Here is a 15,839-nt window from a genome sequence, read left to right as displayed (position 1 = left end):
TGCAGTCTTTATCTTTACCAGGATAGGCCTATATCAAGTGTTATTATAACTTCATAGCCGGAACACCACCACACTGGATGTTGCACTACATACTGATTTTTAATGTATTGTAACCAGAAAGACATCATCAATGGAGAAATTGAAATGCATGTTCAAAAGGTATAAGTTTAGCTTGAGATACACAGTGAAGTATAAGTTTATAAGTTATCCTGAACAACAGAGAAAACTTTGCCTCATAGAAGCAAACTATATATATATATGCATATATATATTTAACTTACATATTATAAAGAATAAGTTAACAAAATGATTCATGAATAATAATACATTGAGGCAATTATAAAATTATCAGCCTTGCCACCTTTGTACTTTTATTAAATCAAATAAGGGGTGATAAAATGCTTACATGGTGACCTTGTGACCATCTGTTTGACAATGAGGTGGTGCATGCAGTGATTAGCAAGGAGATTGCACATGCTTCCCGGGGATTCTGTGGTGAGAGATGAGCCATGTTACGGGTAGGCTGGAGACTGATGCTGTGCGTATTTGTGTACCCTCAGAAGACCAGAGCTACAGATGTATATGGCTGTGACACACATTCTCTCTCCTCGGCCCTTTCGTCATGCATGATCTGCAGCACCATTTTTCTATTATGTTCTTAGAAATGCTGGTAATTCCAGTCACAAACTATCTACACACAGCCCAAAACAAATCCAGGCACTATCCTATTTTATATATGCTAACTTCTTGCAAACATGTTTACAGCGTCAGCAAGATAAATATACGATAAAATATATGTACGTTATCTAATAGGTTATTGTGATGTTCCTTTTTTTTTTTTTTTTTTTTTTTTTTTTTTTTTTTTTTTGTGTATGTCACTGCTTCCCAGGAACCTGGATTTCTTGGCACAATTTTCTTGCTGATCATTTTTCTGTAAACATCTGTGAACTGATGAGTTCATTTAGGGCTCTTCTGATGAGGCTTCTATGTGGTCCTTAAAACAAAAAACAAAACCTGGGCCAAAAAGTCATCTTTTGACGTGCTGAAGTCGTCAAAATTGTTTTTCACAAAGTGGTTTGTTTGGATTAACTGTGTGTGTATTATACTATAAACTTTCAGCATAAAGGGCCTACAGCTGGGGATGATTGTATGCAGAGAGAAGAGACATTGCATTGATTGGTTAGCTGTTCCTGTCATTGTTTTTCATTGTCTTTTGAGTTTTTCCTTTGAATGTTGCATCAACGATGGTGAACGCTGACCAGCTGGCCTGGTTTCGGGGAAGAGAGGATGCCTGTTTAAGGGGGATGCTGCCTGTGGGAAGCCCGCCATGGAGGGGGCATATGTGCAGCCTGGCCTCATACTTGCAACATTAAAGAGGATGGAAGCCAAGACTCAAGACTGAGAAGCTGGAGGTAAGAGGATTCATTGTCTCAGCAGAGGACATGGCATGGATTGGAGCATCATATTCAGGGTGGCACAGCAGCTGAAGAAGGAGGTGTTGCGGAGGGAGCCTAGCCAGTTTTGTGGAAAATCAAATTTGTGTGAGCGAGCATCTCCCTCCATCCTAGTGTAACAGTGGGAGACTGGAGGGTAGGAGAGGCAATAATGAATGGGATTCTGTGATGCAGGTTCTTCATACCTGACTTTTATTTGCAGGCAAGATTATTCATGTCTTGGGGAAAAGATGGGGGCAATGATTAGGAACAGAGGGTTACCTACGAAGACAGCGCAAAGGAATGTGTGACTCAGAAACACTGGGGAAAAATCCCAAACTCTATTGCTAAGTTTTCAAAAGGAGACAAAGTAGTTGGTTAGTAGATCATGAAATAAATTTAGAAGATCTAACCAATGTTGTATTATCAATGACAGGAAAATAAATTGCATGACCTCAGGGGGAAAAAACCTTTACAATGTATTGAAATAAACTGTTAATGATAAAAATTTTTCTGCATTAATAAATATTAATAAAGAGGAAATACATAGATACAGTTATCTTGGGATAATCGGCATTTTCTTTGTTTTAATGTTTTCAACAATGAATATGTATTAGTATTTTTATAACAAGATTAACTTGGGCAAAACAAAAACAAAATCTTAAATAAGAATGGAAAAGGTCCCATATAAAGCAATCTCAGGAGCAATGCGAAACTGAATAACAAGGAAGGTTGTATCTCATGTGCAGTTTAAACAGATTAGAAACACTGAACAGCAGTTAAACTTGGCTAAAGCTGGGCATTTTTTAGGAATGGAGGACCTGCTCAATTCTAGCAGTGTTTTGGACGGGATTACTTTTTTTGAGAGGAGTCGCAATTAAGCCCATCTATAAATCACAGCGTTGAAGCTTACATGTTTCTCAGGTGATTTCAAGGGTGACCAGGTCGGCTTTAGGATTTACTTTCCTGATTTTGCGTCACCTAAGACCTTGACCAGAAGTTCCAGGTGTCAAACGAAGATAATGCTTGCGTGTATTTGGTGGTTTGTGTTGATGAGGAAGGTGTGATACCATGAACTTGCAGAAACCCTGTATAAAGGAAATGCTACGCAGACAGAAACCAAGCAATCATCGGCAGGCATCGAGCTACCGCTGAGCCTGCTGCTGGAAATAGCTTCTTCCTGGGTAGGACTGCTGTCACCCCCTCCTGTGCTCAATGCCTACTCCTGCAGAACCTCTTCCTACCTTTAACTGCCTTAATATTTTCAAGGGGAATGAAAAAATCATATTCTTTTTTTGCATCCTCCCACATGAAGCATTACACGTACTTGGCACTTAATGAGGGTTGAAATGAAATAAATATGCTGTAAAATGATGATTGTGCCACGTCCAGAGAGATCAAAGGTCCTTGTTTTATTACAAAATGGGGTGGCTGGACCAAGTTCCTGTTTCCTATTTGAGTTAATTAGAGAGGTCAAAGAAAAGCGGCTTGAAGGTCATTTAGCCACAGCGCACATTTATTGGATGCTCGGTTTGTGCCAGGTAGGATATAAGGAGGAGAACGTCAAACAGAAAGAGAAGCCTGGGTCAGCTGCGTGCATATAATGCACAATCAATGCCCCAGCTGGATGAATTGTCTTCCCCATTAGTCATGCGTTTCTTAATCCTTCTTTCTATAAAAGGAGAAAGAATAGAACATGGGAGGGGTGTTTTGATTGATTGAAGCTTCCTCTCTAGCACTGGTCACCAAGTGTACAGGGCAATGTGAAGGCTGGGGCAATTCATAAGGCATAAGAAGAAATTTTATTATATTTATCGCATTTATGTGTATTTCTTATGTAACAGAGTGCCCTGGTTAGTTTTTTGCTAACTTGCTACAAACTAGAATCATTTGACAAGAAGTGACCTCAACTGAGAAAACATCCCTGCTAGACTGGCCTGTGGGCAAGCCTGTGGAAGATTTCATTGAATGATTAATGCAGCAGGGTCTAGCCAACTGGGGGTGACGGTCATCCTTGGGCTTGTGGTCCCAGATGATGTAATGAAGTAGGTCAGGAGAAGCCACAGGAGCAAGCTAGTAAGCAGCACGCCTTCACGGCCTCTGCTTCTGGTCCCGCCTCCAGTTTCCCACCGTGTTCCACTTTCCTCTGGGATAGACTGTGGCATGGGAGGTGCAAGAAAGTTGCAAGATGAAATAAACCCTTTCCTCCCTAAGTTATTTCGGGTCATTGTTTTTTTTTTTTATAGCAGTAGAAATCATAATTTAAATATCGATGTTCCATTTAAAGATATTTACATGCATGAGAGGCAACTTCTTGTGCTTTACTAGAGGGGTGGGCTAGTACAATAACTTTTGGCCTAGCTCAGGGATCCAATACTTGCCTTAGCTATTCAAAACCCTGTGTTCAATTCTTATCACCACAAAACAAACAAGAAAGCAAATCAATAGTTAATTTTTATAAAACTAGTAAGTAATAAATGGAGAGGCTAGGACTATAGCCGTGATAGATCAGTGCTTGAACTCTGAAAGGCACCACACTACTGAAGTAGGATATAATAGCTTACTGATACAGTCGTTGCATAGCATCCACAGGCCTTGGTTAAATCCCCAGGACTACAAGTAATAGGGAGAATGATATTTTTCAATAGCACATGCTAACTGTAGAGAAAGTTATATAAGCAAGCTTAATACTCTTATTCTAAGCCAAATGAAAAGAAATCAACAGGAAAGATTTAATCCTTAAATAAACTAAACCAATGTGGCTGTGTTGATTTACAATTTATTGCATTTGAGATAAACTAGAAGGGAGTCCAAGTAATATTGATCCAGACATTTCTTGCTTTTGAAAGTACTTCTAACTGCAGAGGACAGAATGTGAGGGCTGGGCTACTTCAGATGCCCGCCAGGTGGCTACAGGAGGTCACTCAGTGATAGCATCGCTCTGCAGTGTGACCACCAGCACCAGGGCCACCTTCAGGAAAGCAGTGACATCAGGGGAGAGGGCTCAGGTAGCGTTAGGCCAAAGTCAGACTGGTTCTTGCCTGGGTCTCATGAGAGAATCATTCAGAAAAGAACCCCAAATGAATATGACCCTTTTCTCAGAGGTCCTGATTTGCTTATTTGGGATTGATCGAAGACTGGGTATTCACCATGTTCAGAAGCTAACCATGAGATTCTAGTGCACGAACGGGACTGAGAACCACGGGCATCAAATAAACTGATGAAGGGAAATAAGACTTTAGGGCATCGGTCTGCATCTAAACTCATAATTTACTAGTTTAACACTATTGGCAGTTCTCTGAACAACAACTGAGAAGAGTGTGGATGTGCCCTACTACCTCTTAAGGGCAAGTGTGGGGAGTACTTGAGCTTCTCTGTCTAAACCTGGGCGTGGCATGCTGGTGGAAGACTGTGAGCTTCTCTATGCAAAGCCTGAGCTGTCTAAACCTGGGCGTGGCATGCTGGTGGAAGACTACAGTTCATGGTGCTTATCTAAGGTGGATTCCCACCACCTGTGACTGTCTGTGCTCATCCAGATAATTGTGATATATTTGCATTGTCTTTGATATGATACCATTTGTTACTGATTGTTTGAATAAAACCAGGCAGTTTTAGTAATCTACCAAAAGTTAACCAATCCGAGTCCTCACAGCCAATATTCATTCAGAAAACAGCCTTGTTTCTCATTCTAGTCTCCAAACCCATTTACTTTATCCTCAGCTTAGGAAGAAAACAAAGGGCCTCACACTCATAACACAGCCCAGAGTGGGCTCCACTGAGCTCTAGCTGCGACTGTTTTATAAATCACAGCTTCATATTTTAACAAAAGTATCTCATGATAAGTAAGGTTGAAAAATATAGAGTAAATAAAAACATTTCTTGATTAGAATACTTCACGGATCTTTAATATGCTTTTCCTATGTTGATTTTCACATGTTCATAATATCATTTTATATGTTCATTTGTTCTGTTTTAGCATCCTTTTTATATATTCATTGAGGAGCCACAATGGGGTGCCATACAAGTTTCAGAATCTCCAAACCTAGTAGGGTTTTAGATTTCTTTCAAATAACAGAAGAACAAGACTGGTATTTAAAAACACACAATGGGAAATGCTCATCTAAGGCACTGATACTACAGTAAAGAGACCAAAACAACGACCACAGGTGCACCTGGTTTGCCTAAAGTGATCTGGTAGAATTAGTGGGTCTACCTGTGGCTGATACATAGTTCTTCAAAGTCTGACTCCAGTGTTTCCCCACTTGCTTCAAAGTCTTTATCATCCTTCCATTTACTACTTCCCTTTTAAGGAAAGAAGATGAATTCATTCTCTGCAAAAGTGTATAAATTCTCTTACTGACATTTTTTTTCCTTTAAATGTCAAGTAGAGGTTATAAGGGGGAGAGCGTAAGATTTTAAACCTTAAATTATAACATGACAAGGAGCCTGACAACCAACAACTAATGCTCCTGCCGTTAAAATGACAAATGATGCCAGATTTAAAGTCTCTGATATTATGTACAAAAGGTAAAAAAGATGACATTTCTATAATATATTTGGCTCTGAGGAGCATCTTGCTAAGGCTTAAGAAGAAACAGTGTATGGAAATATATGAAAGATTTGTTTAAAAACCCCAAATTTCAATGTTGCCAGTGTTCGACCATCTGTCTCAAGATATTCAAAACTCAGTAATAATCTTTTCACTCAGACATCAACAGTAAGTTACCAGTATCATCCACAAACACCTGCTGTCCGTAACATTCAACTAATCAGACAAAAGGATCTAATATTTGTAGCAAGGGACATTAAAAAATGTTAAATGGAGAAGGACAATACCCACCAAGTATATGGGTAATCTTGAAACATGAGGGTGGCTGGACAGATCACCTCATTTCAGACACTACAGGCCTATTGCAAAGTGGACCGTATAATTCTTCCTTACAGCATAATTTGTGCAACACTCAGGCAGTACAAAATTGCCGAGGTCTTTAAAAGTGGAGAATAAAATAGAAAGGAACCCACAGGTATTTTAAGTAAAATTTATTTGTAAAAAACAGAAATGAATGTGTGAAAACATCTACTTCAAAAATGAGAAAAGAATGTGTCAAACACCTTAAAAGACTGGGCAGGGAAGAAATGGCAATGCAGACGTGTAGAGACATATCAAAGTGGGACTAATCCTTGCCATTTCTATGGGACAGGACCAAGAATAAAGGAAGAAAATTATAGAAAATATTTTATCAATGTAATGAGAAAATTATACAAATGCAATTAGAATCTGACAGGTATCATTGGGGTGGTATTATATTTTTCACCCTTAGGAGCCCCTATCAGAAGTGAAATATCACTTCACACAGTTGCTTTTCTGTGAGATGCTGGGGTTCCAAACAAAGATGACATTTCATATTTAAATTCTGAAACACCAGAACTTTCTCACAAGGAAATGCACACCCTATATTGTATGAATCAGGAGATGCCCACCATGTGGTCCTCATAGTTTGGAAACCAAATGTGGTATTAATAAGACTATGATGTTCACCCTTGCAAAACTGTAGTCTCACTTAGGGGACGAGATTGGAGACATGCAGAACTGTGGATATGTGGCCACAAAAAATCCAAGAAAATTAATAGAGTTTAATATAAACTGATGGAGGAGGGTCATCTGTCTATGTGTTACTTTTATTGGTTAATAAAGAAACTGTCTTGGACCTTTAATAGGACAGAAAATTAGGTAGGCAGACTAGACAGAATTGTAGGAGAAAGAAAGCAGAGTCAGGCAGACGCCTCAGGCAGACGCCATAGCTCTCCTCTCCGAGACAGACTCAGGTTAAGATCTTTCCTGGTAAGCCACCACCTCATGGTGCTACACAGATTACTAAATATGGGTTAAAGCAAGATGTGAGAATTAGCCAATAAGAGGCTGAACCTAATGGGCCAGGCAGTGTTTAAATGAATATAGTTTTTGTGTAATTATTTTGGGTAAAGTTAGCCGTGTAGGAGCCAGGCGGCAGGAAGCAGTCCACAGATCCTTCTACAATAAACTCATTTTTATCTGTTAACCATTCTCAAGATTTTGCTAAGCAAGCCCTTTGATTGAACCATAGCCTAATGTGGAGTTTCTTTTTGGGGCCAGTGTGCTTAAAACACTCTGAGTGGATAAGCACTGGGGATGCTTTTTTCTAAGGACTGAAAGTAGGAAGTAGGGTAAACAGCTTCAGAAAGAATGGCATATTTAGAGAAAAATATGCAGTGTGCTGCAGCTGGTAAGTCACAGTCTGAATCATGTGCACTTCCTTTTGGGGGAGAGGAGTGGGACAGCAGGAAAATGGGACATTATTAGTAGGGGCTGGACAGATGGACAGGAGAGCAGGAACAGATATTTTGGGGACTGAAGTAAAATAATTGCTGTTCATGGAAGTTTCAGTACTTTTTTGTTTGTTTGTTTATTGTTTCTATCTCAGGGTTATTTTTTTTCAGAATATTTTAAAGTGAACCATTTTCTTATATTCCCGTATTCTGCTTGCCAGTTGCCTTGGAAGTACTAATTATGGTTTTCATTATATAGGACGGAAGGGACCTATTATTGTTGAAGGTTCATTTTTTAAACCATTCATTCCTTGAAACTTAAAGCAGTGAAGAATGATGTCATAGCTATTTTTGTAATCATTTTATTTACAATGACTATAAAAATTATCATGGAAAAGTACCATAGCATCTGAAAAATTCTTTGGTAGAATTATATGGGTACAGAGGCCTTTTTTTCTCTTGGAATTTGAAAATAAGTCTATAGATCTAGGCATAGCTTGAAGAAATCAGTAGACAGACTTGGCATAATTTCACAATAGCATCAGATGAAGGAATGATGGGAAAGTTCTATCTAAACTCTTTGTATGTCAAAGGTGAAGCCTGTCCTAAGGCTGCCATTATTTGAAAATGAAAGTTCCTACTTCATTTTCAATGGAGAACTATATTGGAGATAGTTTCATACTTTATTCTAATGTCAATATTTCAAGTAGCAAAATTTAAATTATGGACAAAAGTTATTCCATATCTCAAGTCCCCAAAATATTATTTTTCTAGTTTAAAAATGCAACATCACAAGATTCACTTTGAGGTCCAAAGCACACAAAATAGCAAAAGGTTCATAGCTTCTTGAGAATGAAAATAATGGTGACTTTAGGTGGTCAAGAAGTTGCAAGTTTGATATTGGTGCTTTTTTTGATTTTTTTTTTTGCCTGTTCAACTTGACTGGATGCTTTCTCAAAGCAGAGGTACTTTCTAAATAGTGCCTCCCCTTTGGGAAATTGTAGTTGGATGGGATACTTGTGAATGACTAACTAAATAGCAAGCAAAGGGAGGAGGGATAGCATTGATTGACAGATTCCAAGAAATAAATGCCATCTCATGTGCAGGAAGCAGTATTGCTTGAGGTGATGAACATGGATGGACAATCAGATTGCCTCAACTGGAAAGCCAGTTCTTTCCACCATTAATGAAAGGATCATGGCTACGTTAGTAAATGTGTCTAGACCTATTTGTACAAGTTACTTTATAAAGAAGTACAAGAAGTTTATGAAACTCAATATATACCAAATATAGAGATGAATTCAGTTCAGAGGTATTTGAAACCACAAGTTAGACCACAAGGATTAAATAGAAGCCTCCTGGAGCCTAGGGTAATAAGAATAACTAATAGAAAACTTTGATGCTTAACCTCCCAAATTTACATATATCATGAAGTGATTTTTCTGTTGAGTTGTACACAACTCTTCCTCTAATACTTTTCATAAAGGAAGAGGAGATAATGGCTTCTTGTAGATATAGTCATCTTAAGTAGCTGGACAGGAATTATTAGGCTTGGGAACCTTGGAGTTTTGGATGAATCCTTCCACCATAATAGATGTTTTGACTCCATCTCCGGGTTTCCCTGGTAACTCCAGAGAAAAAGAGCATCACTATTGCTCCCTGAATATATAAATTTCCATATGAATACTTTGGGACTTCAGAGCTTTGTTGAGGCCCATTAAAAGAAAGATACTTCCTATTGGTAGAGACCTCTGACTTTGGGTAGAGATGACATTCTGATCTATTTCAGAGATTCAAACATCACATATTATTATTGTCTCCTGTTTTAAGCAGAAAACCTGCTGAACCTGTCAATCACCTAGTCAAGAGACCACTGCTCATGAAAACCAGTTCATTTGAGAAGATACTAAAGAGATGGGAGGAATAGTTATCTCCTTAATGAGAAATGTATTTATCCTTCCCAATAGTCCTTCCCACGATGCAGCAGCTCACTAAGCCTTCAAAGGGTTGCACTGCTAAGTCTGCCTGCTTTTCCTCTTCCATCTGCACGTCTTGTTTTGGTCTAGGTACTGGACACATGTATAAGCATGTTTTCCCATTCTTTCTCTAAAGCTCCTGTTTGCTTTCTTCAGTACAGCTGCTTGCTGGTCGCCACTGCTGCACAGGTATGCACTGAAGGTTACAGGAGTTAAAGGTGAAGCCAACCTTATCAAAGAAAAAAGAAGAGACTGTCTTTCTGTCATCAAGGGCACATTGAGAGGGTCTGTGAGGTTTAATCAGATGGTGGCCATCTGCAAAGCTTGAGGAGTGCCCTCATAGAAATGAAATAACAGCGTGTGGGATTCTGAGGAAATATATTTCTGTTGTCTAAGCCATCTAGTCCAGAGTATTTTGTTATAGCCTCCCCAGCTAAGACAGTCACCCAGTGAGAAAGAAGAGCCTTATGGATTTGCACACAGTTTTGCTGGGATCACACTCACCATTAGTAGTCTGTCTCCTACTTGCAACCTTCCATCCTTCTGTGCAGCTCCACCATCTATAATTTTGGTTACATAAATGCTGTTGTCTCCAGGAATGTGCTGGTTCCCCACCCCTCCAGCAATACTGAAGCCTAAACCTAGGGGAAAGGAGAGAAAATGAAAAGCGAAGGCAATTAGCTATACAACAATAGCAGAAAACATTTTTAATTAGCTCAGTTTGTCCCCTAATAAATGGCAGCAAGCATTCTGTCGAAACTAACTTTGCTATCCAAATATTTGAAGGGCTTATTGACTTTGGCTAATGAAGCAAAGATCATTTAGTCAATCATATGTGAATTTCAATTTTGTTCTATTTGAAGACTGGACCGCTAACCACTACTGTTCTCCAACTAATGAGTTCATGACGAGTAACTGGTCAGAACAAGGATGCAGCAAAGGATGCTGCTCTTATCCCCTTTGAGGTGAGAGTTGTGTTTTTGTGTTGAGCCAGGGGAGGCACAGGTGCAGCTGTTGACTGTCCAGAGCCCAGGGATCATTCCCATGGTCATTGCTACTCTGTTATAGAGAGGAGATACTTCCTGATGCTTCCACTAATGTACAAGAAAATGTCTTCATTTATGACTTTCTTTGTTTCTTTAATATGATAAACTTCATGAAACTGCTTTTGCCCTGGAACATGGCATTTGGGGTAACCTAAATCTCTGTCCCCAGGCTGCTGCCATACATGCTTGACTACAGAATAAACCACTTCTTCTCCCCTTTGAGGTGAGAGTTCTGTTTATATTGGTCCAGGAGAAACACAGGAGCTGTCCTGTGTTGTACAGAACCCAGGGAACATATTCATGCTCGCTGCTATTACTTTAGAATAAAAAGAAGAACCAAAACCACTTGGGGGGGGCACCTGGACCATCTTGATTGACATTTCAGGATAAAAAGTACAGTTAGAGGGGCGTCATTCAGACTGTGAGATGAACTAAAAATACACTGGGGGTTTCTTTGTCACCATTTCAGGAAGCTGATGAGAAAATGATGGGAGATGCTATTTTTACATTTCTTCTTTGGTCATGTTGTCATATTTTTAAAATGCCTGGCAACTGGTGTTATCGACTCACTGTTAGGTTTCAAACCAGGAACAAATGGCCAAGGTGACTACTTAACACATCAAAGTAAACTTGGCCCCCAGTTTCTCCCTGCATTCCCCCAGTTCCTACCTATTACAGAGCTTTTCCTGGCTTGTTACTCCTCCCATACCCTAAAGCTCTCTAGCTCAGGGGCTAGGCTGCCCTTCTCCCCTGCTTTCTTTCCCTATGTAACTCAGACATTTTGGTTACCCCTCTCTCTTTTGGATCTCCTGGCTGCTGCAGCTGGTTCCCTTCTCTCTTCTCTCCCCACATGGCTCAGGGTCATGTCCACTCTGGACTCTCCTACGTGTCTCTGCCTCTGGCTGTGCTCTCCCTTTTATCTGAAATAAACTTTCTCCTCCACCATACCTAGGAAGTTATGTCCTTCCTTTTTATTATTTATTTTTTTATTCACTAACTGATAATCAAGCTTTTGACAAAAAACATGAATCACCCCTGTATTCAGCCTTATGAACAAAAATTCCCACAAAAAAGCTGGATCTTTGAACAGAACCATCTTCAAGACTAATTAACTGAGTGGAACTTCAGTGATTGTGGAGGGATTTGGAATGTTTCAAGTCCGAAGACAAAAATACCTTGAGCTTTCCTTAGCCCTCACAATAGCCCTTTATTATCTTTCTCCATACTTTATCTGACAGCTCTTGACCCTTTGGTGACTCATTTGGGATGTACAAACAAACACGTGATTTCCATTGGAAGGAGTTAACTTCACGCTTCACTACCTTAAACCAACCCCAAAGCCAAGAAGTTCATCAGATAGCACCCGAGGTCCATGACAGAACTCTCCAGCTTTGCTGTAACCCACCTCCCCATGCTTCTAGCAACGTATTTGAAAAGTGTCTTGATTTCTGACTCCCTTTGTTCTGTTAAAAAAAAAATCATGAAATCGCTTCTGTGTTTGGACAGGGAATTTGGGATAGCCTATGTCTGTGTTCCCAGGTCATGATCACCCATACTTGGCCACAGAACAAACCATTTGTTATCCCCCTTGAGGTGAGAGTTGTACTTTTGTGCTTAGAGTCTTAAGAATTAAAAATAAGACACCTTTACTTTAGTTTTTATAATGAAAGGCAGAATATAAGATCATTTTAAACATGGACTCTTACACTTTAAGAGATGAATTTTAGTCTGGTTTGCAAAATGCTTATTTTCATTTAATTATGGAAGGATACAGCAAGAGCAGAATTATCTACTGACTATGAAGTAATTAATTGCAAAGTGATGATTGATAGACCCTTTGAGAACATGATCCACTATATATTCAGTAAAATGCTTATAGCATGTATTTTTGTCTAGAAATATAATTAACTTACAAGTTACTAAAAATTACAGAAGGAGAATAATCAATGTCCAGTGAAGTTAAACACAGAGTCTTGTGACTTTCTTGGCTTAAGAAAATAAATTTAAAAAACATACATTAAATAACTGATAAAGCAGTTATAATTTTTGGCACTTTATATAATAATGGAAACATGCTTTTATAAACAGCTCTCTTTCTTTGTGTTTTTGATTATTAATAGAGAGAAAATTATATATATGTTCTTTTGACAACATAAATAATGGAAAAATAATGACTTAGTAGATTATTAAGTTATACCCTGGAACTATATTAAAATGTAATGGTTTTGTTAAGGAAACTATAATAGTTGTTAAAAGATATGGAAAATGGATTCATATTGATAGGGCAATTAAAATAAGCATTATATAATTTCCCACTGAAGTGATACTTTGCCACCCCATAGAACCCTGAATATATTTGTCAGCCTATGACTTATAAGAATGTGTTTTCTAAGCCATGACCAAAGAATAAATAAATTGCCCACATCCTGGCTTTTCCTATGAACTTTAAGATGCACATTAGCTCCTACTGTACAACATGGCAATTTCACTGGATAAATGAGTGTAAGAATGTCTTAAAGACATTTTTTCAACTCTTTCACCGTCACGTGCAGTCTACTGCATTTGTAGCACAACAGAGGTCATTCCAAATACTGTACAGAGAAAGGTTAACCACATACCCAGGGACTCTGATTTACACCCACTCGATGAGCAATAAATGCCAAAGACAATCTTGGTTCCTGAGAGCTATGGAACACATTACCACCATAAAGAAGATTAAGTCCCTCAAAGAAAATAAGTATATAGTTGACATTTGAAGTTGAAGACAGCACCAAGACCATGAAATCACTGTAAAAACTGTGCACATAAATATATCAGCTGAAAGCTCTTCTCTCTCTCTCTCTCCTATCTCCTCTCTCTCTCTCTCTCTCTCTCTCTCTCTCTCTCTCTCTCTCTCTCTCTCTTTCTTTTTAAGATTAGGTTTATGTACTTTTTGTCTAGTGACTCTACTCAAGGCAAGTCAAGCACTTTTATTTTTATTTATTTATTTTTTTTATTTTTTATTTTTGGTTTTTCGAGACAGGGTTTCTCTGCAGCTTTTTTAGAGCCTGTCCTGGAACTAGCTCTTGTAGACCAGGATGGCCTCGAACTCACAGAGATCCGCCTGACTCTGCCTCCCGAGTGCTGGGATTAAAGGCGTGCGCCACCACCGCCCGGCAAGTCAAGCACTTTTAGTACATAGATCTTTGAGACCCCAGAGACTGTGTCTGCTGGTTTGCAACTAAATATTTCTCTTATTTCAATGATATATGAATAGGTACCAACCCACACTTATTAAAATACTAAATTTTGCAGGCATTATTCTTTTCATGATTCTGGTGTGTTCAGACAGGGTTTCACTATGTTGTTCAGCCTGTCCTTGAACTCATGACCTTCCTGCCTCAGCCTGGAATGACAGGTGTGCATTCTATTTCTGGCCAAATTCCAGATATTCATTTTAATATGGAACATACTGTGAAACTTATGTCTGCATAAAGAAAATAATTGTACTTATACACAGAAGTATCAGTCTATATTTTAAGATCTGATTCATTCTCATCTATCCATTCATTTCTTCAATCATTCATTCATTCTTCTTTCCACACATTAATTCATTCAATCACCATTTCCTAAATATATTCTGTGGTTTTCTTGGTTTGAGACATGGTCACATTTAGCACAGAGCAGTCTCACATTCTTTATAAAGTCAATGTAGGACTCAATTCCTAATCCATCTTTCTCTACCTCCCAGTTAAGAGGATTACAAGCATGCATTTCAATGCTTGTTCATTCTACCCATTAAACAGCCAATTTCTGCCATTTGCATTAAAGCAGGTCATTCTGCTATATTTATCTTGGCTACAGCAGATAGAAATTGGCTAGACTACACTTTCTTAAGGTCTTATTCAAATATCAATCTGATCTTTCTATCCAATATTATCATTTACTATATATTCCATTGTGATGTTTAGATTTAATTGTCCAGTTGGTACAGTTCACAATCACCTAAAAGAGCAGGCCTGAGGCATCGACCCCCACTAGAGCAGGTACAAAGAAGCAATCACTAAGGGAGCAGGTCAGAGCCATAAACCTCTGCAGGACAACTACACCAATTAGAGGAAAAGATGGTAGACAAGGTAAGAACACAATCACGTAGAAAGAGAGTCTCAATGGGGAATTGTCTAGAATAGTTTCCCTTTGGGTACGTCTGCGGGGTGTCATTTTGATTATGTTAACTGATGTAGAAAAGTGGACAGTGTTATTCCTTAGGGTTGGGGGTCTGAATTCTATGCAAGGGGAGAAAGTGAGCTGAGAGTTCATTCATTGCTCTCTGTTCTTGAATAAGGATATAATGTCACCAGGTACTTCAAGTTTCTGCCACTTTGATCTCCCTGCAATGATGGACTATAACCTGGAATTTTAAGGTGGATAAATCTTTCTCCCCTGAGGGGCTTTGATCAGGGGTTCTATGACAGCTAAGTAAAGGAAATGAATCTATCTACCCTATCACCATGCCCTACTTTCCATTTTCTCTTAGCATTTACTATTTCGTTGCAATAAGTTGTCTCTGTGGCATTCCACTTGTGAGACAGGCTCTGTCAGTGGGCAAGGCTGGCCTCGGATTCTTGGGCTCCTTCAGCTTCCTACCACAGCCTCCCCACCATCTTTGTCTCTTGGTACACAACATCATATAATTTGTATAGTTTATCCTCTTGGTGAAAATTCAGGTTTTACAATGGCACAGATTTTTGTTTTATATTGTATAAATAGAGAAATGCTGGGCATGGAAGTTTCAACATGAATATTTTCTCAGTGGGAGAAAGAATAAATTATTGTGAAGGAGGAAGAGATGCACAAATCTCTGAAAAAAAAAATCCTTCCTCTAAAGATGAGATTGGTGGCTCTCATTTAGTTGGGGTAGATAACTGGACAGTCAGTGGAACCAGTGAGTATGTGAGGCCCTCCTCTGCTTTAGGAAAACTTAAATCAGCTTTCTACCTTCAATCTGCCCCGAGTTTATAGCAATTGTAGAGGAGGAAAAGGGCAGCAGCAGAGCCGGCGTCTCATCCCGACTTCTTTATCTAACAACTGTGGAAATT

General features: G+C 38.9%; 1 protein-coding gene across 1 annotated transcript in view; it reads right to left on the bottom strand.

Annotated features, from left to right (window-relative positions):
* The window catches only part of Dlg2 (discs large MAGUK scaffold protein 2), a 701,330-nt gene that overhangs the window by 428,943 nt on the left and 256,548 nt on the right, over positions 1 to 15,839 (bottom strand). Inside the window, 1 exon segment of the mRNA XM_038313618.1 lies at positions 10,220 to 10,356. Coding sequence (XP_038169546.1) covers positions 10,220 to 10,356 — 137 coding nt within the window.

Source organism: Arvicola amphibius, chromosome 12 (genome assembly GCF_903992535.2).
Source record: "Arvicola amphibius chromosome 12, mArvAmp1.2, whole genome shotgun sequence".
NCBI classification, from domain to species: domain Eukaryota; kingdom Metazoa; phylum Chordata; class Mammalia; order Rodentia; family Cricetidae; genus Arvicola; species Arvicola amphibius.
Note: the sequence above shows the minus strand (reverse complement) of the source record. Positions and strands in the feature narration are given on the sequence as shown.